The 25,323-nt window shown below is 46.4% G+C and overlaps 1 protein-coding gene and 1 long non-coding RNA gene across 3 annotated transcripts in view; one reads left to right on the forward strand and one right to left on the reverse strand.

Moving 5' to 3' along the window:
* RPS6KB2 (ribosomal protein S6 kinase B2) overlaps window positions 1–6,253 on the forward strand; it is a 31,416-nt gene extending 25,163 nt beyond the window's left edge. For both annotated transcript variants that reach the window (XM_083146082.1, XM_083146083.1), the window contains exons 13-15: window positions 22–126; window positions 228–319; window positions 2,848–6,253. In XM_083146082.1, coding sequence (XP_083002208.1) covers window positions 22–126; window positions 228–319; window positions 2,848–2,959 — 309 coding nt within the window. In that variant the 3' untranslated portion in view covers window positions 2,960–6,253. The remainder of the gene's footprint in view (window positions 1–21; window positions 127–227; window positions 320–2,847) is intronic.
* A 3,556-nt stretch (window positions 6,254–9,809) lies between these two features.
* The window catches only part of LOC146007609 (uncharacterized), a 32,531-nt gene continuing 17,017 nt past the window's right edge, over window positions 9,810–25,323 (reverse strand). Inside the window, exons 2-3 of the long non-coding RNA XR_014444365.1 lie at window positions 15,714–15,766; window positions 9,810–10,644 (exon numbers count right to left, since the gene is read on the reverse strand). This is a non-coding gene — a long non-coding RNA (uncharacterized LOC146007609). The remainder of the gene's footprint in view (window positions 10,645–15,713; window positions 15,767–25,323) is intronic.

Raw genomic sequence — 25,323 nt, forward strand, 5'->3', positions numbered from 1 at the left:
GTTCTTCCTATGGACTCTTAGATCTCGGAAGACGATACGAGCCACTTTGGTGTCCACTTCACCCGGCAGGCACCTATAGACAGTCCTGATAATGCAATCAGTGAGAGCGCAAACCAGGCATTTTTGGTAAGTGGCGACTAATGTCCGTGGCCTATAATTAGTGGTTCTCTATCGAACATCAGCTGTTACCAGAAATTCTCATTCTCATCTTATTACTGTTGTTTTAGGGCTTCACTTACATAGCGCCTTCAGTATTGGAAGGTCTGCGCAAGGTCTTCAGCTTCCAGTCTTGGCATCAGACTAACTTCCAGCCACCAAGGTCAGTGCTTTTCACTCATTCAAATATATAAGAATTAAGAGAACCTGGTTTTGGTCGACCCAATTTAAGTTGACATGCATTTAGGTCGACGTGAGTTTTTACGTTTTATTTTTTGTCCCAAATGACAACATAGTCAACATGGACAGGGTCTAATGTATACCAAATCTCCTCGCATCGCTCACTGCGCTCGCCATGCTTCGCGGCACACTATTTTACTCTCCCGCCACGCCGTAGTGGATGGTTGGGCATGAACTACCGCCTGTCGGCTCAAAAAAAGGGGAATTACTAGTGTCGACCTTTTTACTGTCGACCTTCCCATTAAGCAATGCAAATGCAGGAGTAGGTGCATACCACCCTCTGTCTGCATTTGTGATCACATCGAACATTGCATTCATGGCTTGTGGTGTCCCTCTGTGACTGCATCCTCAGTAAATCTAACCTTACTCAGGCTGCCTGTCGCAGTCTGGCTTGTGAGGCCAAGGAAACTGTCCAGCAGCGCAGTTCTTGGCCCGGCCACGCTCAGGAAATGCCGTAATTGTAGCACGTGCCCAGTTTGCCGATACTCACTGTTGTGTGAAAATTGGCCATTGCGTATAAACATTTAATAAGCCCTGTGTGTCAGGGTGCTGTAAGGGCAAAATTAGTGGGAGACGCCAGGGAAGTGGTGGTGAAAAAGAAGGGTAATCTATTGCTGGGGAGAGTGGAATATATATTACATTTCTGTCAGTCGGCTGATCTCTTCTTTACAGCAAAAATAATCTATTTTATCTCCTGGGTGCATTTGCAAACCCCTCTTTATGACCCAGCCGGTTCGCTGCACAATGCTGGTAGCTGCTGGAACCTGTGCATGTGGTAAAGATCTGGCTTCCTGCACGGTCTTGTTCTCTACCTGTTCCTGTGGTTGGCTGCATTACTTCCTGCTCTGTGGTTTTGCTAAGCAAAGTCAAATGTCAGTTGTTTTTAGTGATTTGTAGATCTCACTTGTTTTATTATACATTGCTCCTGCAGCTACTGAAATCCTAACTTTATGCTCTGTGGTAAATGTACTCTGTGATTTTCCCCGTTCCAGAGTAAATGCATTAGGGTGGCTGAAATGGGATACGGTCGGTTGGTCGACAGGCGGTATTTCATGCCCTACCATCCACTAAGGCGCGGTGGGAGAATAAAATAGTGTGCCCGACGCATGGTGAGCGCAGCGGCGCTACGTTTCAGTGTCTATGTCGACATTCTGGACCAAAAAAGAGAACAAACCCCATGTCGACCTAGTTGCGGTCTACCCAATGACCCATACCCGAAGAGTCTCACCATCCCAATGCAAATCTTCAGATACAGTGTAGAGAGCAATACTTCACAGCGCAACTGCTTCATGTTCCTAGCCTTGTGATCGAGGGCAAATATGTCGTCCTGGTTGCAGTATGATTGGCCTGCAAACGGTGGTACAGGTGTCTAATCCACCAGGGTCGTCCCGCTTAGCCCCTACCGATGACCTTTGGATTATCTATAAATGATCTATAAATTTGTGGTCTTTAAGGAACGACCTTTATCATTGGATCATCAAAGCATTTAGAGCAATTTGCTCATGCCGTCACCACAGCTGTGCAGTAGAGATGAGGGGAAGTTCCCTCTAAGCTCTCAGTATAGACAGACCTACATAGAGTGCAGCCCCAACACCCACACACTGAATCAGCACTGCCTGCACTAGGACGTGAGGCTGAAGCCACACTGTGGGGGCTCGAGGTTGTGGAAAAATTTGATTGAAGGATTGAGACCCATTTATCATCGCATATTCAAAGGGATCTGGGTGTGATTATTAGCGCCCAGGATCGCATCGCATTATGCAACTACAAATGTAATAACCTGCAGGAACAGGGTGCTCATCCCTGCAGTGTGCTGTAAGGGCTGCCAGTGCTTCTCCACATCAGCAGCCCAACTGACCTCACATGCACTAGTGTTTATTCTAGCACTTGCCGACTGAAACCCCATGCAGTTCCTGTTCCCTGCCTGGGGTGTCACTGTCTGCTGTAGTGTTTCTAGAACAGTGTGGTCTGTATATCAGCACAGACCTGTGCTAGAAACACCACAGCAGACAGCGACACCCCAGGCAGGGAACAGGAACTGCATGGGTTTTCAAAGCTGGCGGGTGCTAGAATGAACACTAATGCACAGTGCCAAGGGTTCTGGGGGAATCCTCCGGAACTATATCCACATGTGTAGGCCATAGGTTACAACTTCAGTTGGTAAATTTTTCAGCATTGCATTCCCCTATAGAAACGTATAAAGGATGGGGCTATGCAGGAATGACGGTGATTTTGGGATCCCTGCAAAGGATATTTTCAGGTATTAAGACTAAAATATACATTATACACCGAAACACAGAGGTCTTTATGTATTTGCCCTGACTTTTGGAATGTCAAGCAATATAAGATAGAAATTTTGGTGAAGTTCCACCACTGACCAAACTTATTGCCACTTGTTTTCTGCCTCAAACAAATGTGTGACATTAAAATTCCCTCTTTTATTTTTGTTAGTCCTGGAAGCGTTTCTCATGTCCCGTCGGATGAAATAAAGACCCAGAAAGCCTCTGAACCGCTCACAATAACAGCAAAAAGCAAGAAAAAGAAGGGAAAGCGGGGAGTGTGAGAGAAACGGACTGCTACAAGATCATTCACAAGACACTGAAATCAGTCGGCGACCAGTAAGATGACTGTCTATATACATGCCGCCTGAGGTGGCTCCAAGCTTTCAGTGAGCGCACTCAGGGAAATCTGCTTCACTACAAAATATTAATACTCTAATGAAATGCATTATGGGAAGTGGCCTGCTCTATATTCACAAACCTCTTCAGCAGAGTAATGTATTTACCTCGTTTTCACTCAACCATGCGTTCTCCCTACAACTTGCTTGAGTATAGAAATGTATAGTGCTCTATGCCTTAACAAGATGGACACCTTGACGTTGGAACTAACAGCAGCAGAACACATTACTGCCACGTTGTGCTGAGCCCACGGGAAAGGAGAAACTGTGCCAAGTTACTGCCCCAGTATTTGGGACATGGCGTTCACTCAGCTGGTATGTGTTTACTTAAGTAGGCCTGAGCCTTGTGTGGAAATCTTCTGCAACGATGCCATATTGCTTTTGAGTGCTTCTATGTAAGTTTCTGAATTAACCAATCAAGTCCTACTTTGGTAAAAGTAAGGGACTTCTGGGCATCTCTCAGTCACTGCCCAATCCAGTGTGCTATTAAAGGAAGATATAGAAGATCTCCAGATTCTCTCATGAAAATGTAGCTATGAACGTCTGACTTTTGTCATACTACTTTTTGAAGTTCTACCTTGGACAAATTTATACAGCAGCAGGTTCTAACATCTACGGTTGGGGCATGGGTGTCCATGAAATTGTGATCGTGCCAGCGTTTGGAAACCTCGTCAGTCCTCCTGGGATAGTGGGCGGGGTGTACTAGGACCAGACTCTCATCAACTTGCTACATGGGGACAAAGAGGAGAGGTGGACGAACCAGGATGGACAAGCCTCCTCCTGTTTAAGACGTGAGCTATGTTTCTTTTCTACATGAAGCTGAAGAATCTTTTACTGCAGATAATGAGGATGTATATAAAGTAACAAAGAAACTATATTGATGAACTCACAGGCTGGGTCTCTTTATACAGATTACTAAAGGCCAGAGAAATGTCGAACATTGATCAATGTCCTGATCGACATTACAACCTATTTCTAAAATGGAACTATATATATATATTTTTTATTTCTCTATTTAAATAATGGAAATACATGTCAAGTATTGGGACATATTTCTGTGTCACAGAATTATGTGGTATGTGTCACACGAATGTACGTGCAGTAGTAAACTCTCTCAGGTGGCACGAACCTGTCACCAGCATCTCCCTCTGTCACTAGGGGTCTGGTCACTGTACAGTCATTTCAGATGGAGCGGGAGGCGATATAAATGTATTTATTTCCATTCCAATTTTATTTTGTAACCTTTTTTTTTTTTGCACAGGTGTGCGACAGGAAGTAATAACGAGGCCGATCTGATCCCTAGATTATAGTGGGGAATGGGTTATTTAAATAAATGGGAAATGTATTTTAGTAGAACTATGCACCATGATTATCTGTATTGCCCAGTGCATGTTTCTTGCAATTTTATTGGATATGAAAAAGCCTTGGCCATTTGCACAGATCTACTTATTCAGAAAGTGTTATGTTATTGGGTAGCTTTTTACTATGGCATGTGTATGGGGAAAAGCACCATAGATTTAACCTCTAAAGTCACCTTGCCCTTTCCACTATATAAGCGTTGAGATCATTGGGCCGACCAAATGATGGTCGACACCGTTGGGTCGACATATGGCAAGGTTGACAGGTATGTAGGTTGACACGTGTCTAGGTCAAAACATGGGTTAGTTCCACTGTCAAACTATCGACATGGGGTTTTTCACCGTTTTTTTTAACTCAACAGTCGACATGGGCGCCATTTTGAGTGCACCGTGTCCACTCCCATGGCGAGCGCAGCGAGCCATGCTTCAGGCACGGTGCCTTGCAACGATTGGCACACTATTTTATTCTCCCACCATGCCCTAGTGGATGGTAGGGCAAAAAATACCGCCTGTCGGCACGTCGGCTCAAAAACAGTGAAAAATCCCATGTCAACTTTTTGACTGTCGACCTAACGCATGTCGACCTAGACCCCTGTCTACCTTGAGCCATGTCAACCTAGACACCTGTCGACCTTGCTGTATGTCGACCCAATGGTGGACCTAATGACTGTTGACCATTAAGTCGACCTGTCCCCTATATAATACTCCAATTTCATAAAAGGTGCTGTATGAGCCATATAACATGGCAGGAGTGTAATGAATGAGCGGACATGTAGAAAAACATTGACTGACTCAGCTTAGGGGATTTGAGTCCGAATTCGTCCCCGATTTTGTTCTGGGTTTGCGCATGCACGATTATGCTCATGTACAAACTTTGGGAGCGAATGGGAGGGCCGGGGGGCGGCAGCAAGGGAACGCCCAGTGTTTTATGGACGTCCCCATAAAAACTCTTGGCGCTCCACCTAGGAACGCAGGCGTGGCAATACCTGCTTGGTGTGGGGGCGGCTGACATCACATGACGCCAGTGCCCACCCCGACAGCAGCCGAAATAAGTCTCTCTAGACTGACGGTTATTACTGAAGGGGAGAAAAATCATTTGATGTTGCGACCATCAAATTATTTCTCTCCCATTCGCCCACATGCGAGGGAATGTGTTGCCAAACACCTCACATTGCGTGTTGGAGAGGGGATTCGTGCGGCGTGGGGGAAGACAAGAGTTGGGACAGGCAGTTTACCTGTTCTCTAGTCTACGGACACACGCAGGTCTGAATCAGGCCCTTGGTTAGTGAAGCAAAAAGACGCACACCGCTGCGGATTTCTTTTGCCCAGTTGTGTGCTTTTTTTTTTTCCTTTGCTGAATCTGGCCCTTGGTTGGGAAAACATTTCTATTTTGCATGAAATATTTATTTGAGAGTTTATATTGCCTATTTTCCAGTATTCTAAAACCATAGTCCTATCCCTAGGTTCTTGGGGTTTGCCTATAAACCACTTCTCAGGATAAGTTTTTAAAGCAACAGCTTTAATCCTACCTACAAAGTTCTACTCCCACAATCCCATGGGAGCAGTACAAGTCCTTTATTGCAACGCTGTAAGTATTAAAGACAACTAACTTTAGTGGGACTGAACACCAAAAAATCTAAACCTACTACAATTGTATGCCAATAAGTCACATATATATGAGATTTGTCATGAACATATAACCGTGTTGCAGGTTCATTATTGCTAGGAGCTAACATGAAGATTTGTCGTGTATACAGCCAGGAAATAATACAGCTCAATGTGAATTGCTAAGATCTCTAATAAAATATTCTGTAGCAGAACATGTCTACTGTGTGTATTTTTGTTGTTGTTGTTGTTGTTGTTATAATATCCTGTTTTTTGTTTGGTTTGTTTTCTATGTTTAGGATTTGTATGCGCCATATACCCATTTCCTGCTTCTCCGTTGCTGACAATGGCTGTAGTTGTAGATCCGCTTCCCTATATTGCTGCTTTTGGAACATTTTGGGTACTTGTGTATTATCACGGCGCCCATCGCATACCAGTAAATAAGGAATGCGATGGTATGGACCCGGAATGTACAATTAAATATGGCATGCAATGTGATTTTTTTAATTGTACAAGCACCCTTATGGGTTGCTCGCTGCGCTCACCACACTATCTAAAATCAACTCCACGCGGACGTGGATAGTGGGGGTATGAAATGGTCAGAGGATGCGTACCGCCGCCATGCTTCGGGTTGGCGTTGATAGTGGGGGTGGCGTTGACAATGGGGGTGCATTTAACATTGTAAGCACCCATCAGGGTGCTTGTACAATTAAAAATTGCATTGCATGCCGCTATATTGCATGCGATGCAGTACGAGGAACATCGTGGGCGCCGTGATAAGTACCACATTTTGTTTCTAGATGCTGTATTTGAATGTAAGCTAGAAGGGGGGGGGGGTGTTTAATTCACTGCAGCTAATTGCACCCACCCCTTGGGCTCTTTACTTGTCCCCGATGCGGACTGTCATCTGAGATGTTTTTCTTCCCCTGCATGAGATAGATGAAGAAAAAATGCCGGAGAGGGGATCATGCGGGCGCTGGCGCTGTGAGACGCTCACTAGGCTTGCCAGTGACACCGGGAACAGAGATGCAGTTCCCGTCAACAGTGCGGTGAGTAGCTGCCTCACGGGGCACTACGCTGAATACGCATGGTTGCCGTGGAGGTACTATGCTGACTACGCTAGGCAGCCGTTGGGCTACGCTAATAAGGCTGCCGCCGTGAACTACACAAGTCAATGCAACCGTTGGGCTACGCTAATAACGTAGCTTCAAACATAGTGTAAGCTGTGGCCGTGAAACTACACAAGTACCACATAAGGTATGTCAACCTTCCTTTGGTTGACCTAGTGACCATATACGGTCCAGGCAGGGCTGCCATCGGAAATTGTTGAACACCTGGTGAGACCTCCGTCTGCACCACTCAACCTCTACATTGCTTCAAGGTAAATGTAAGCTTTGTTCATGAAAAGTTATACTTGATAAACTCCAGTCCTTTTTTTACAAAAATATCTTATTTCATTAAGACAAAACAAGGTTTTGCTGGTCGCACTGGATGGGTAATGTTGTTTTTTTATTTTTATAACCCCCTTAGAAACAGATTTATATTCTGTGGTATAATTGTATCATGGACGTGTGCTACCACTAGACAATAGGCAAGTAGTAAACAAAGACAGAAAAACATTGTCTCTTTGTGGACCTGCCGGGAGCATGTCTTCAGCCGCTTACCACTGTCATTGTACAGCCACAATTTGATATTAACCCCGTGCAGGTAGACACGCAGAATTGAATCTTTGATTGGTGCTATAACCTTCCATTATACAGGAAGGTAGTACTCTCATCTCTCATGTTGAAGCACCCACATTGCTGAATAAATACTTAGGGCTTTTCACTTTATTCCATGACTTCTAGTTTTCCCTTGTACTCTATAAGTGGACAGCAAGTCAAATTATCTGCTGCATTAATTTAAAACCCTTGTTTACCACATAGGAATAGTGGAATTTGCCCCAATATTTGGCGCAACCAGTTATTGAGAATGGACACAAAATCCATGCACAAAACATGGTTGATAGTTTTCACACAGGTTGTACCTCTAAGACAGCTTAAGCAGGCTATCTTAGATCTAACCTATTGAATATATAGTCCCATTGCAGGACAGTATTAAGAGATGTTTTCACCCCTATATGTTATTGGTTTTATATGTCACTCTTTTTAACTAATTTTGAATAAAAGTTAATTTTTATTGTATTCCCTCTTGGTGCACCACAAAGACCATCATATTCTGTCTTTGTTTATCTGATTAACACTTTCATGGGAGTCTAGTTGGACTCGCAAGCAATAACCTACCTAATATTTTTACCTCCAACTAATAGATACTGTAGTACATGTTGTTATAATACAACAAAAGATTTATTTCATAAAAAGATGTGCCTCATATAGGCAATAATAAAATAGGCTTATCTGAGCAATGCTGGAAACTGGTAGATGTTTTTCCTAAAGCCTTGCAGACATTCCAAGGTAGGCCAGGACTTGTGGTAGAGCATGGAAACACAGGGGGTGGTTCTGGTTGACACGCAGCGCTGCATGTCTTTTAAATCCTGCTAGCAGAAATTCTGTGCCGCCCCCCTCCACACCCCCCCCCCCCCTCACATGTAGGTATCCCCGAATGGATGTTTTGCATAAACTTTCATTCTCAGCCTACAGGGCCAAACCCACATCACTTGATGGTCATGCCCATCAAATAATGTGGAAGGTACATGCAAAACTAAAGGTGCCCATACACGTTACAATTATAGTATACAATATCGCATCTCATCGCATCTCGGTTTTGCGATGAGCTGAGATCTAGTACAAAAAGTGTGTGCTGCACATACTTTTTGAACTAGATCTCATCGCAAAACCGATATGCAATGAGATGCGATATTGTATACAATAATTGTAACGTGTATGGGCACCTTTAGACACTCTCAGGTGTTGTTGGTTTGCGTGTGTTTTGCAGGGGAACATGGCGGAGCAGCTGACATCCGGTGATGTCAGCTGCCTGCACCTGTGTCACGGGATTATTACCATGGGAATGCCCATGAAACGCTGGCATGCCTCCCATGCTCCCCCCCCCCCCCCCCCCACAGTGTTGTGTGCAAGCGCCCGGCGAACATTCTGTTTGCCAAGGCCACTTGCACACAGCGCATGCACATGTGCAAAAATGCCCATGCGCACTTGTAAAACATTGTGTACCCGTGCGAATGGACCAGAATAAGGTCCACAGTCAGATGCAGGGACTTGAATGCATTTCATCCTGGCAGGACTTTAGCAAAGTTTTCCAGTTCTCAAGAAGATCTTACATTCATTCCTTTATATCTCCACCTGCCCTTGCTGTACCATCACACTCCTCCACAACTCTAAGGGTGTTCTCACACACCTCTATTTGCCCTTTATGCTAAATATGTGCCTAATTTACCTCTCTTGCTGATGTCCATGCAGACAGGTTGGACAGCAAACTATCCTCCAATGGCACTAATTGGATAATACTCTTAATTGTGCCCGCACAGCGTTGTTTAGAGGAAGAAATCACGACACACAGCCTGCCACCGTTGCAATGGCACCAGGGCTTAAAGTGGTCCTGGAGAGGTGGAGGAACTCAATTCCCTCTGCCAACTAATTCCTCACATTCTTCTACCCAGGTCTTCTGCCTGATATATGGGCACTTTTAAGTCCGGTTCCCCTAAAGGACGATATGCTGGCCAGACAAGTTGACCTGAGGCATCAATGATCGGTGATCAATTGGGGATTTTAGAAAATTTGTGATTCCACGATTCAAGCAGAAAACGGTTGGGATCGTGATTTTTAACCATGTTTAATATCTGATTCCCCGGCATGACTGACTTGGGGATCGCACCATTGCTCCACTGTATGGGGTAGATTGGGGTTTCACTTTTATGTGTCAAAATATCAAAACAAAAGAAAATCTGACATCTTAAAACATTCACTTCAGGCTTTTTTTTTTTAAGATTGAATTAAGAGTATGCCTACTTCAGAAGAACACAAGGTATAGGAAATACATTGGCTATAACTATTAGAAGCAGGTGTGGCATTTTTACAGCTAAAACTGTTATTTTGAATCTAATAGACTAACAAACTTTAAAAATATATATATATATTTTAAATAGAAACTGAAAAATATACTTGAACAATTCAAAACTACCAGAGTAATTCCATGCTAATTTCATTATATTCTGATTTTCTATCTGCATGTAGACACAATCTAAGGCTCCTCCCACAATGCTGTAAGCTTCTTGTCCACTCCGCCATGCTATAAAGCTGTGATATCCGGTTCCTCCTCATGCGGCACTGACTCAGCTGCTTCATTTTCCCTATAGCCTGCTATGCTTCCCTCCTCTTCCTCTTGTTCTTCCTCGTTGTACCATCGGTTCTTTACATTCTGTGACATTTCCTGTGCCCTTCCCCACAGCTTCTGTGGGTGGTAGTCTTCACCGCCGTCAATGTGGATGAGTCTTTTCCATGCCAAGATGAGGGTAACACAGAGTACAACCAGCAGCAGTACAAGAAAGACAACCGTCAGGGTGCTGTCACTGCTCTCCTTACTATTGGATGAGGCGAGTGTGGCCTGAAGGAACAGCAGCAGGATAGAAGAAGATCTCACAAATGGGGGCATCTGAGGAGAAAGAGACCGGATAAGAGTAATCACAGCAACCGCCACAACTCTACTAAATCCACTACTGATGGTTCTTCAGTACAGCTGGGAGTGAATGAGTTATTAAGCCTAGAATACAAGTTGAATGAGAATTTTAATAATTTTATTTGATTTCTTATACAAAAAAGTATTTTGTTATCAGGGCGTACCATAAAACCGCGATACCTAATGAAATTTGGGAATCACAATAGATCACGGTAGTCTTGTGGGTTAGTATTGGGAGAGAACGTTCCCGAGAATAACTTGTTTAAATCTAGCCTTTCAGAGTTGGGTTCATGTCATGCCCCTTCACACAGAGCCTAGAGCCCGGGTTACTGTTTGGCCGAACCGATGCAACCCAGGTCAAGACTCTGTGTGAAAGGGTCGACACGGTTCTTGCATCTTAGGTCAGGCACCAAGGTTATTCCCGGGTCCGACCTGCGTCAGCTGCAGTGTGAAAGGTGAACCTGAATTATTTAGGATTCAGGTCATGTCTAAAAGGCTTGCCAAAGGGTTGGCTCAGGAGTTCTTGGAGATTATGTCATCTCCAAACATCCTATTGTGAGTGGCTATGACCCAGGTCCAGGTGGCAGTGTGAAAGCGGTAAGTACAGCTGAACTTCTTGCTCAGACTCATATTTACTATCCCGGGTCTGACACGGGTCGGAGTCATGACTTCAGAGTGAAATGAATTTAGTAATACATGAGTCCAATGTGAGTACTGTATGTGGAGATCCTGCCAGACTACTGCTGATAAATGTGTTGTGACTTGTGCATCTATTCTGGGATTTTGTAATGACCAAAGGCCAAGGCCCAGAACATGCCAGCCCACAATGCACTTGGGTGACACTCGATTGGGATTGAGAATTTACTTCCCACTATTGCCAGTTCTTAAGCTCATTTAGTAATCCAAGCGTCAGGTTGTGTGTGCACCATCTGTCCTTTCAGCCATTAGATTGATGAGAATAGTTTTAGAACAGTTTGGAACAGTTTGGAAATCAGACTTTTTCTGACACTGGGCCTTTTGCATAGTCGGGCAAAAAATTGTGGTTAATTCTAATGTAAAATGCATTCCACCACCCCCCCCCCCCCCCCCCCCCAAAAAAAATTAATTCTGCAGCTTCAGTGAAGTTGACTACACAAGATGCGGTACTTGTGTAGTTTCACGGCGCCCGATATATCGCATGTGATATCGGCCGATATATCGGATGCGATATTGGCCGATATATCGATGCAATCCTATGCAATTTTTGGTACTTGTTTCCTAGCACGGCCACAATCGCGGGCATCGGGTGTAATTTTTAGTGGTCTGCGACGCGACCGACGCGATGCCCCCGATTTCCCATTGAAATGCATTGAAAAAAGTCAAAATCGGGTCGGTCGCATCGCAGGCAGCTAAAAAAGGCTTAAATGGTCCAGACGCGATGCCCCCGATTTCCCATAGGCTTAAATGCCCCCGATTTCCCATAGGGAACAATGTTAAATGCCTCAATTTACCCAAATCATCAAAGGGAACAATGGTAAATGGGCCAGAAACCCTCCAAAACACCCCTGAACAGTGAAATGGCCCCCCAAAAATTAGTTTACGCCACCCCACGATCAACGTGAACCCGAAGCGTGGCGAGCGCAGCGAGCCCGCGAGGGGCGGCGGTACGCGTCCTCCGACCTTTTCATACCCCCACTATCCACGTCGGCGTGGAGTTGAGAATAGAATAGTGTGGCGAGCGCAGCGAGCCACCGAGCCCGAAGCGTGGCGAGGGGATGCGGATACCTTCACAGGTAAACGCGTCCCTTCGCGGGCTTCACAGGTATCCGCGTCCCCTCGCGGGGCTCGGTGGCTCGCTGCGTTCGCCACACTATTCTATTCTCAACTCCACGCCGACGTGGATAGTGGGGGTATGAAAAGGTCGGAGGACGCGTACCGCCGCCCCTCGCGGGCTCGCTGCGCTCGCCACGCTTCGGGTTCACGTTGATCGTGGGGTGGCGTAAACTAATTTTGGGGGGGCCATTTCACTGTTCAGGGGTGTTTTTGGGGGGTTCTGGACCATTTACCATTGTTCCCTATGATGATTTGAGTAAATTGAGGCATTTAACATTGTTCCCTATGGGAAATCGCGGGCATCGCGTCGGTACCATCGCACCCGATTTTTTTAGTGCATACGATGCCCGCGATTTTTACTAACGATGCCCACGATCATGATCGGTGTGGCCGTTCTAGGAAACAAGCACCCAATTTTTTACCTGTTCATAACCCCACTATCCACTACGCATGGAGTTGATTTTATATAGTGTGGCAAGCGCAGTAATCTGTGTCCCCTCGCGGGGCTCGCCACGCTTCGGGCTCGCCACACTATATAAAATCAACTCCATGCGTAGTGGATAGTGGGGTTGTGAACAGATAAAAAATCGCATAGGATTGCATCGATATATCGGCCTATATCGCATCCGATATATCGGGCACCGTGAAACTACACAACTACCCAAGTTGCAACCAACTCTGCCTAGGTAGCAAAATGTTTCCTAACTGGATGCACATCTGTGATTGCATGCAACTTGTGTTGAAGCAGAGAGATGCACCCCCGGGATCTGATCAACAATATTCTTTATATAGAACAACCACTTCTAGTGGGGGTATTGCAAAAAATGTGGGTTACCCCTCACAAAAGTGTGGGCTACCACCATTAAGTTTGACAGCCATGGCTATACTTACACGGGAATTGTTCAATGTTAGTGCAGGGTTGCCTACATTTAAAGTCCCCTCTCCGATAGAAGCTACTGTCAGCAGGACTTTGGGGGATGTGGCCTGATGTAGACACCATCAAGCCCGAATGCACAAATCCCGCAATCCGCAGGTCTTCAAACAGAGAGTGGGGCTAAATGATGCAATTTGCATCTTTAGCCCCACCCCTCCCTCCCGAAAAGTTGTGAACCGTGGGAAAATAATGCTGCCGCAGGGGAGGGCTGCTGGTATACACCGTAGTTTTGCCCACCTTTCCGGGGGGGGGGGGGGGGGGAAAGCCAGGAGGGTTGGCAACCCTGTGTTAAGTGTTGAACCTTGTGGTTGAACCCTGTGGTAAGTAGTTACTACTAACCAATCAGAGTGGTTTTTCACAGTAATGACAGACACTAAGGGGTAAGTTTAATAAGGCTTTAAAAAATAGGGATGTTGCCCATCGCAACCAATCAGATTCTGTCTGCCATTTTCTAGGGTTCAAATAGAGAAATGATAGCTACAATTTGATTGGTTGCTATGATTAAGGGTTCCAGCCACCCTAGGCTAATACAGAAATGGTCACTGTCCCCCACCACCAATTCTCTTGCTCATGTTCAGCTAAAACTGCAAGTCTTCCCCCTTCAAATGTATCTATCATGAGAATAAGTTTTTGAAAATACTGTTTCAATATTGTATCACTCTTGTTCTTCAAGAAAGGAAACAATTGAAACAAATAACACAATTCCTTGCAGAAAGTCATCTGGGCAAAATGCCAAAGATCCTTAAATGAAATAATAAGTTGCAATTCAGCAAGCCTGCAGAGATACCAGCGTCTATTCTCCTCCAAATAAAACGATACATGATCAGTGGCACAGGCAGGCTCAAATCTCAGTGATTTTGAAACACTATAAACACTGTCATTCTTTTTGAGCACAACTTATGTTGTATTGTCTGTAATTGTAACCTCTTATATTTCACCCCTACGACGTTCCCCCTTTTGCCCCAATAAAGGAAGGAACTAAATTTTTATTAAAACCAAATAAAAGTTAAATAGGTACTCTTTACCTAGAAGGGCGCCCACGTTTTTGATCTTGGGCATCGTAAGGTAAAAAAATCGCGTCGGTCGCATCGCATGCGACCAAAAAATCGCATGCGATGTGACCGGCGCGATTACCACGATTTCCCATAGGGAACGATGTTAAATGTCCCAATTGACCCAATTTTCCATAGGGAACAATGTTAAATGGCCCACAGGGGCCAAATAGGCACCCTGAAGTGTGAAATGGCCCCCCCAATTGTTAACGCCACCCCACGGTCAACGTGAGCCCGCGAGGGGCGGCGGTACGCGTCCCACAACCTTTTCATACCCCCACTATCCATGTCGGCGTGGAGTTGAGAATAGAAAGTGTGGTGAGTGCAGCGAGCCACCGAGCCCGAAGCGTGGCGAGCACAGGCGAACACCTTCACAGGTATACGCGTCCCCTCGCGGGCTTCACAGGTGTCCGCGGGGCTCGCTGCGCTCGCCACGCTTCGGGCTCGGTGGCAAGCTGCGCTCGCCACACTTTCTATTCTCAACTCCACGCCGACGTGGATAGTGGGGGTATGAAAAGGTCGTAGGACGCGTACCGCCGCCCCTTGCGGGCTCGCTGCGCTCGCAACGCTTCGGGTTCACGTTGATCGTGGGGTGGCGTTAACAATTGGGGGGGCCATTTCACACTTCAGGGTGCCTATTTGGCCTCTGTGGGCCTTTTAACATTGTTCCCTATGGAAAATCGGGTCAATTGGGACATTTAACATTGTTCCCTATGGGAAATCGCGGTAATCGCGTCGGTCGCATCGCATGCAATTTTTTGGTACATGCGATGCCCGCCCTTCTAGGTAAAGAGTAACGTTAAATATAATATAAAATATTATAAGAAATGTACCTTACGGTGTTATACATCGTGTACCTTACTTATACATATTTAAACACATTGCAAGAAAACATATCACATTACATTCGTACGAGAAATCTGTGAATCTCTCCGCTGAGAAGAGATTTAGCCCGTAAATCAGACCTGATCGTGCGGCTGCAAATTCGCACTGTGGCCGATTATCGATAAACTACACATGCATATGGCCCATATGACACATACGCAAGGCCGCCCTGTGAGTAAGTCCAGCTACTTTTTCTATTCGCACACCATTCCCAAGGTGATGACAGGAAGTCTGGTGGTGGAAACCGGCCTTTAAGTGGGAGCGCTAAGAAAAAAGCTGGTGAATTTGTGGCCGTGCGACCAGATCTGAATTACCCCTTAGTTTAATGCACACAATCACACTATTATTGCAGCGTGCCTTACCATATTCCTGGATGTACTGTGCACCTTGCCGGATCCGTTTTCTTTATTGTTTCCTGTTTATACAGATTGAAGCAATTTACATGGTTACAGTGTACAATGGCAGCATTAGGAGTATGCGATAGAGGCTGTAAATTACACATAAAAAAAAAATATATATTTTACAAATGACAAAGATGTAACATAACAGCGAAGTGCTTGTACAATCACCACTGGTGTTTGTTATTTATTCGAGTGCTGCCGTATCCTAGTATAGTTTTATGGGCACCATATAGTATTTCCTTTTTCATTTTCTAGATAGATAGATAGATAGATAGATAGATATTATATACAGTATAGATACATATATATATATATATATATATATATATATATCGATATAGATATTATATTATATGTAATTATCTCCTATATATTTGGCTACATCTGTCACTCAAAGTGGGTGTCTGTGTCTATAACGCTCTGTTCCTGGACTTTCCTCTTAATGTGTGATTGCCTTCATCTGTGCTGAACACCTTTCTGAGAAATTAACCTGTTTAAAACAGGTGATGGCAATCATACTTTAAGGGGAAGTCTAGAAACAGAGCATTGTGTCCCTCCTGGAGAGGGTCATGTTGGGAGGTATGTGACAGAGAACCAGCCCAGTGAGCCCACAGACAGTGCCAGACACCCACTGCCTTCCCATGTTGCCCAGCACTGCTACTCCACAGCCACCAGGTGAGCGCCCCCCTCCCGCGATTTGCGGCAAACCCCCCCCCCCCCGCGCGCCCCCCCCTCCCGCGATTCGCGGCAAAAACACCCGCTCCCCCGCGACCCCCCCTCCCGCGATTCGCTGCAAAAAGAACCCCCCCCACGACCCCTCCCGCAATTCGCGGCATAACCACCACCCCGCGACCCCCCCTCCCGCGGCAAACCCTCCCCCGTGACCCCCCCCCCCCGATTCGCGGAAAAACCCCCCTCCCCGCGACCTCCCTCCCGCGATTCGCGGCAAAAAGAACCCCCCCGCGACCCCCCCTTGCACGATTGGCGGCACCACCCTGCGACCCCCCTCCCGCGATTCGCGGCACCCCCCCCCGCAATTCGCAGCAGCCCCAGGATTAAATGGCACATGCAAAACACTGAAATGGCTATGGTCGACAATGAAAAAGGTTGACATGAGTTTTTTGAAGATTTATTTTTAATTTTTTTAATTTTTTCATATTCATTGTCATGTGTCGACATGGACACCAATGAAGTGGCACACTTATGTTAACATTTACATGTGTTGACCTTTCTGTGTTGATTTTTTCTTGTGGCGATTCGCGTCACACCCCCCGCAACCCCCCCTCCCGCGATTCGCGGCACCCCCCGTGACCCCCCACCTCCCGCAATTCGCGGCAACCCCCCACCGGAACCCCTGTGAACCCCGTCCTCCCGCGATTCGCGGCACCCACCCCCGCGACCCTCCCTCCCGCAATTCGCGGCACCCCCCCGTGATTCGCTGCAGCTCCAGAATTAAATTGCACATGGAAAACACTGACATGGCTATGGTCGACAATGAAAAAGGTTGACATGAGTTTTTGAAGTTTTTTTGTCATTTTTTGAATATTTTCATATTCATTCTCATGTGTCGACATGAACACCAATGAAGTGCCACACTTATGTCAACATTTACATGTGTTGACCTTTCTGTGTTGATTTTTTTCTTGTGGCGATTCGCGTCACACCCCCCGCAACCCCCCCTCCGGCGATTCCCGGCACCCCCCCGTGACCCCCCACCTCCCGCAATTCGCGGCAACCCCCCACCGGAACCCCTGTGAACCCCGCCCTCCCGCGATTCGCGGCACCCAACCCCGCAAACCCCCCCTCCCGCAATTCGCGGCACCCCCCGTGATTAGCGGCAGCTCCAGAATTAAATTGCACATGGAAAACACTGACATGGCTATGGTCGACAATGAAAAAGGTTGACATGAGTTTTTGAAGTTTGTTTTTTCATTTTTTGAATATTTTCATATTCATTCTCATGTGTCGACATGGACACCAATGAAGTGCCACACTTATGTCAACATTTACATATGTTGACCTTTCTGTGTTGATTTTTTCTTGTGGCGATTTGCGTCACAAACCCCCCGTAACCCCCCCTCCCACAACCCCCACTCCCGCGATTCACGGCACACACACACAACCTCCCCCGCGATTCTCGGCACCCCACCCCGTGACCCCCCCTCCCGTGATTCACGGCACACCCCCGCGACCCCCCCTCCCATGATTCGCCGCAACCCCCGCCCCGTAACCCCCCCTCCCGCGATTCGCGGCACCCACCCCCGCGACCCCCCCTCCCGCAATTCGCGGCACCCCCCCGCGATTCGCGGCAGCTCCAGAATTAAATTGCACATGGAAAACACTGACATGGCTATGGTCGACAATGAAAAAGGTTGACATGAGTTTTTGAAGTTTTTTTTTTTCATTTTTTGAATGTTTTCATATTCATTCTCATGTGTCGACATGGACACCAATGAAGTGCCACACTTATGTCAACATTTACATGTGTTGACCTTTCTGTGTGGATTTTTTCTTGTGGTGATTCGCGTCACACCCCCCCCACCCCCCCCGCAACCCCCACTCCCGCGATTCACGGCACACACACACCCCCCCGCGATTCTCGGCACCCCACCCCGTGACCCCCCCTCCCGTGATTCACGGCACACCCCCCGCGACCCCCCCTACCATGATTCGCCGCAACCCCCGCCCCCGTAACCCCCCTCCCGCGATTTGCGGCAACCCACCCCGCGACCCCCCTCCCGCGATTCTCTGCAATCCCTCCCCTCCCGCGATTCGCAGCATCCACCCCCCCACAACCCCCCCTCCTGCAATTCGCGGCACCCCCCGCGACCCCCCCTCCTGCAATTCGCGGCACCCTCCGCGACCCCCCCTCCCGCAATTCGCGGACACCTAAGTTGCAATACAGGGCATCTTTCATACAATTCTAACCATATTTCTCATATACAAACGTTCACAAATTAAGGGGGCGCAGCCCCTTACGACGGTGTGAAGAGCGCCCGTAGGGCGCGATGAATCACCTAGTCTATATATATATATATATATATCTATATATATATATATCTCTATATATATATATATATATATATATATATATATGTATATATACTTTAAAAATATATATTTTAATATATCAATTAGGGCAGATATAGGTTACAGCATCAATGACAACAAACAATAAATACAGAAATAATAAATATACAATTCAGTAAGAATTCCATACAGAATAAATTACAAGCATAAAAGAGAGAATGTCCAAAAAAATGGAGCATAAAAACGATCAAATATATCATAAAATACAACATTGGGGAGCAACAACATAAAGTACCATTCTAAACACTAACCCACAACAGGGATGTATAATGCTGAAGAGCAATCAAAGGGGGCTAGTGGGCATCCAATAGGAGCACTGCAGTGCTATTAGGTCATAGTATTGGTGAAAAACATGCAGGTTGTGGTAAAATCAAGACCTAGAGTAGGACTAACATCCTATTTTCCATGAAATAATAAAAACGACCGGTACCAGGCGAGAGTTTTAAGAACTCATGTCAGAGACCAATATAAGTAGTAAGATTTTTGGCTCAAGTGACTCAATGTAGGCGCCCCACTTCCTGTAAAAGGAAGCAACCCCAGTCTCATTGGCTGGGAAATTACTTGTCTATCTTAATAAAGGGCCTGATTCAGTAAGGCTCGCTAATAAGTTCGACTTTTCCCCTGTTGAATCCCCTTGGTTCCATGCCAGGGCATGTGTTCAAGAACACATCCCCCTCATGCAGCCGTAGCGGAGAAAAATCATTTGATGTCTCTGAGCACAACTGTACATATACCACACATCACACACAGTACACCGCAGACGCACACTACACACATATATACATAGTGCACCTCACACACTTACACAGTGGACAGATACACACAACACACATAACACACCACATGCAGTACAACACACACCCACATACACTACAACACACACCCAAAAACAGTACTACACACACAAACACACAGTACACACACACTTAAACGTTGCATAGATATGCAAAAACACACACTTAAACATTGCACATATACACAGCACACACACACACAAATATATATATATATATGCATAGGTGTGCGCAGCCCATTTTATTAGGGGGTGCATCATTGTAGGGGCGTGTCTGTCACCACCTACTGGGCGTATCTATCACCGCCTACTGGGAGTGTCTGTCACCACCTACTGGACATCAATGCAACCTTAATATAGGGAATTATATTAGAGTGTACAGTGTTGGCTGGCACTCATGCAGATGATTGCTAATGGCAAAAGCTGTAAGCCTGGGTGCTCACTGGCATCTGGAAGATGCCCCCAAATCAGCATATACTGTATATTGGATTTCCTGTTTAGTGAATAGCTAAGAACGTTATGCCAGCCTACTTCCCCCAACCCCCAGCATGGCACATACCCAGCCTCCTTCCCCCAAATTGGCACATACCCAAGCCCCATAATGGCACATAATACCACCAGCCTCCTTTCACCCCCCAGGATTGCACACACCCAGCCTCAGCCTGGCACATACCCCCATCCCCCTAGCAGGGCAAATACCCTTCCTTCATAACCCTGCATTGCATATTGAACAGGCATCCATGCCCATCAGACAACAGTATTGTAACCAGTGAGCAACGTGTGGGAAGCCACTGACTTGGCCATACAGCTCTATCTCTTAAAGCCAGCCAGACAGCTCTCTCTAGATTTTTTATTGTACAGCCACCCTGATGGGTGATTAATATGTTAAATGCACCCCCAGACCCGATTTTTAATTGTACAGCCACCCTAATGGGTGCTTGCAATGTTAAATGCAACTCCACGCCACCCCCACTATCAATGCCAACCCGGCGTGGAGTCGATTTTATATAGTGTGGCGAGCGCAGCGAGCCACCGAGCACGAAGCGTGGCGAGCGCAGCGATGGCGAGCGCTTACAATGGCATGCGATGCGACGCAATATTACAATTGTACAGTGCAGCTCTTAAAACCAAAGTACCAAAAAAACACAATTGACTTTAACGTAGTAAAGTGACCAAAGCAGTATCCAGGCATCCAGCACTTTGGTCATCTGAGAAATACCTGGCAAAAATGAAGACAACAGAGACGTTAATGTTACAGAAATATTCACACCTAAATATTTCAAATGACTAGTATTCACACGAAAGGGACCAAAATCCGTGGTGAATAACAGGAACAACAACGACCAGCTCCGACTTGTGTAGATTGATTTTATATCCCGCAAAGGAGCTAAACCTAGTCATTATGGCTAGAACTGATGGTTTGAGGTCAGAGACCTGCAAATAGGGATCACTTAAGTTCAACAGCTCCAATAATAATGCCTTTATAATCAGCTGAGACCAGGAGGGTAGCTGCCAGGGGTTCCAATGTGACAGACAGGAAGCTATTGTTTGAGGTTGGTAACCGGCCGTTATCTGGGAGGGTCAGAAAAAAATGCAGGTGTGCCCAGGTGTTTGAAGGGAGGGGCTGTGACGTCAGCTCCGGCCTTGATCAACCTGACTCTGTTGCAGAGTTGTGGATTGGTCAGTCTTACATTTACACAGACTAGAATATCCTTTTGATGGTTCTGAAATTGAAAATGTATGATAGTGATCTATTTTCGCAATTCACTTGCAGATTTGCACAGGTCATTTTCTCTTTCTGTTTGAGAGGCTGCTATGTACTTGCAGTCATCTCCAACTTTGACATGTTAGAGTAGACAAAAAGGAAATAGATTTAGCTGGAAAGCCAAATTGTACTAAATTGTGGTAAAGATGGTCCCATGCCTTCTTGGCATCCATGGAAATAATAGCCTGTTAGAAAATAAAACAGGCGACTGTAAAACCTGGAGCACCTTATGTATATTTACAGAGTGGAATGGTGACCCCAAATAAAACTAGTTTGGTCAGGAGCAATAATAGAGGGCAACATCATTTTTCATGAACATTTGTAGTATACATCTAATTAGGGATGGCCATCGACCATCGATGATTTGAAATCATCGATGGTTTATGGCCAATGTCGAATACTTTTACCATCCATGTAGGAGAATCAGATGGTTTCCCTACATGGAAGGCATGGATGGCAAAGGAGAACCAATGTTTCCTTCTTTTTTTTTTTTCAAGGTGCCGGGACATGGAGCATAGCTCCGCCTACCAACACCCAGAAGTCCCACCCCCAAGTTCTGATTGGCTCACAGGACATTCAGTTAAATATAATGGATCACCATCAATAGCTAAAACTATCGATGGAAAGGCAACAAATAGTTTACCACTATAGATGGCTGAAGGCAGAACTGCCATTGATGGCATCTGCACCGATAGCCATCTATCTAATAAGTATATCGTCCTATAGGATTTAGGAAACAGCGTGCCTCTGAACTGTAATAATCGAAGAGAGGATTGGTTGTACAAAATGTACCCAGACCCAAAGGGTGTGGTATAATTACCCGACAGTCGGGATTCCGCCAGTCATTACTCAGACGTCGGAATCCCGACTGCACAGCGGGGGGAGCGCAATGAAGCCCCTTGCGGGCTCGCTGCTCTTGCCCCGCTGCGGGCATGGTGGCGAGCTGCGCTCGCCTCCTATCTTATTCTCCCTCTATGGGGGTCGTGGACCCCCACGAGGGAGCAGTCGGGATTTCGACGTCGGAGTATTGACTGTCGGAATCCCGACTGTCGGGGAGCCGTCCGGCACCCGACCCAAAGCCTTTGAAGATTTTTATTTATTTTTACTACAGATGTACGCCGGCCTGCGTCATGGGTTCTAGGTCTCCTTTGTGTTTTGCATCTGTATTTGGTTTTGCCAAAACCTCCCTTGTGGGTTTTGGTTTTGGTTCTTTTTTTTTTTTTTTAAAGGCTAAAATGGTGGCCTTTTTTTGTTCCTACAGTATTATTAACCTCAATAACATTCATTTCCACTCATTTCACTTTTGACCACCTCACAACAATATTGTTTTCATCCAGTTTAGGCCAAAAGGTTGCACCGAGGTAGCTGGGTGTCTAATACCCAATTCATACCGCAAATGCCGGGGTCACTCCTGGGACAAGGACATGGGTCCATTCCAGAAGCGCCAAACTTATTGCGTTGACGTCACATGGGAGCGGGGCAGGGCGCCGGTGCATAGTCGAGGGGCCGGGAGGAGGCAGCGCTTGGAGCTGACAGCGCTGTCTCCTCCATACTTTGAATGGGACCCGGGTTGCTCGACCTGAGTTACTTGTTCACACTGCGCCATACCTCGGGAAGATCCCAGGAGCAACCCTGGTAGCTACCAGGGTTGAAATGCCGGGGCATGGCTCCCGAGATTTTGGCCCGGGACCCATTCACACCAGCACTACACCAGGGTTGTTCCCGGTCCCATCCCGGGAAAAAAAGGCTGGTGTGAATGGGGTATAAGGTAAGCGACAGCAGTGAGTAGCAAAAATATGTGGCACGTAATTATCCAACATGGCACATCACATCTAGTTAAAAGAATGGCACTGTAGTGACAGACAGGGTGGCATTTTTATAAACCTCCTACCCATATGCACAAACTGGGTCTACATAGACAAGATGTCATCATCATCATCCAATTCCTCACCCCATCAGTGAGTTACATCCTCTTCACACACTATTAATTCATCCCCGCTGGAATCCAGCTTCAGAGCCTGGGGATAGACCACCCCCAGTGTTACAATACATGTCTGACCCCCAGTGTTACAATACATGTCTGACCCGCAGTGTTACAATACATGTCTGACCCCCAGTGTTACAATACATGTTTGACCAGCAGTGTTACAATACATGTCTGACCAGCAATGTTACAATACATGTCTGACCCCCAGTGTTACAATACATGTCTGACCAGCAGTGTTACAATACATGTCTGACCCGCAGTGTTAAAATACATGTCTGACCCCCAGTGTTACAATACATGTCTGACCCGCAGTGTTACAATACATGTCTGACCCGCAGTGTTAAAATACATGTCTGGCCCCCACTGTTACAATACATGTCTGACCCCCAGTGTTACAATACATGTCTGACCCGCAGTGTTACAATACATGTCTGACCCGCAGTGTTACAATACATGTCTGACCCGCAGTGTTACAATACATGTCTGACCCCCAGTGTTACAATACATGTCTGACCCGCAGTGTTACAATACATGTCTGACCCGCAGTGTTAAAATACATGTCTGACCCCCAGTGTTACAATACAAGTCTGACCCCAAGTGTTACAATACTTGTCTGACCCCCAGTGTTACAATACATGTCTGAACCCCAGTGTTACAATACATGTCTGACCCGTAGTGTTACAATACATGTCTGACCCCCAGTGTTACAATACATGTCTGACCAGCAGTGTTACAATACATGTCTGGCCCCCACTGTTACAATACATGTCTGACCCCCAGTGTTACAATACATGTCTGACCCCCAGTGTTACAATACATGTCTGACCCCCAGTGTTACAATACATGTCTGGCCCCCAGTGTTACAATACATGTCTGACCCCCAGTGTTACAATACATGTCTGACCCGCAGTGTTACAATACATGTCTGACCCCCAGTGTTACAATACATGTCTGACCAGCAGTGTTACAATACATGTCTGACCCGCAGTGTTACAATACATGTCTGACCCCCAGTGTTACAATACATGTCTGACCCCCAGTGTTACAATACATGTCTGACCCCCAGTGTTACAATACATGTCTGACCCCCAGTGTTACAATACATGTCTGACCCCCAGTGTTACAATACATGTCTGACCCCCAGTGTTACAATACATGTCTGACCCCCAGTGTTACAATACATGTCTGACCAGCAGTGTTACAATACATGTCTGACCCGCAGTGTTACAATACATGTCTGACCCCCAGTGTTACAATACATGTCTGACCCCCAGTGTTACAATACATGTCTGACCCCCAGTGTTACAATACATGTCTGACCCCCAGTGTTACAATACATGTCTGACCAGCAGTGTTACAATACATGTCTGACCAGCAGTGTTACAATACATGTCTGACCAGCAGTGTTACAATACATGTCTGACCAGCAGTGTTACAATACATGTCTGACCCCCAGCAGAGGCGGATTTGTGCCTAGGCCCGTGAGGCACGGGCCTCAGGGCGGCACTAATCTAGGGCGGCACTTGCGGACTGCCATGCTTTTAAATAGCAGCATGGCAGAGCGGGTGGGAAGCGGCAAGTGACAAGCGGCGCCGCCGCTGACATGATTCATCATCATATGTCAGCGGCAGCGACGCTCGTTACCCGCCGCTACCCTCCCGCTCTGCCATGCACACAGTAGTATGTACATCACCGGCGGCGGCTCGCTGCTGTCACTGCCAGGCTGTGTATGTGTATCCATGGTTCCCCCCAGGCTGCGTCTTCGTCGATTGAGCTGATTTGCTCAGGCTCACTGCCTCCAGCGCCCATTGGCTACTGTATACACACAGTCTATTGGCTGCTGTGTATCCAATGGGCGTGGAAAGCAGCTGAGCTGAGCTCATCTTGCGCTGCTCTCAGTCAGTGTCTGAGTGAGAGACTGACTGAGACAGTCATA

Source organism: Crinia signifera, chromosome 6 (genome assembly GCF_055691185.1).
Source record: "Crinia signifera chromosome 6, ASM5569118v1, whole genome shotgun sequence".
Classification (NCBI taxonomy): domain Eukaryota; kingdom Metazoa; phylum Chordata; class Amphibia; order Anura; family Myobatrachidae; genus Crinia; species Crinia signifera.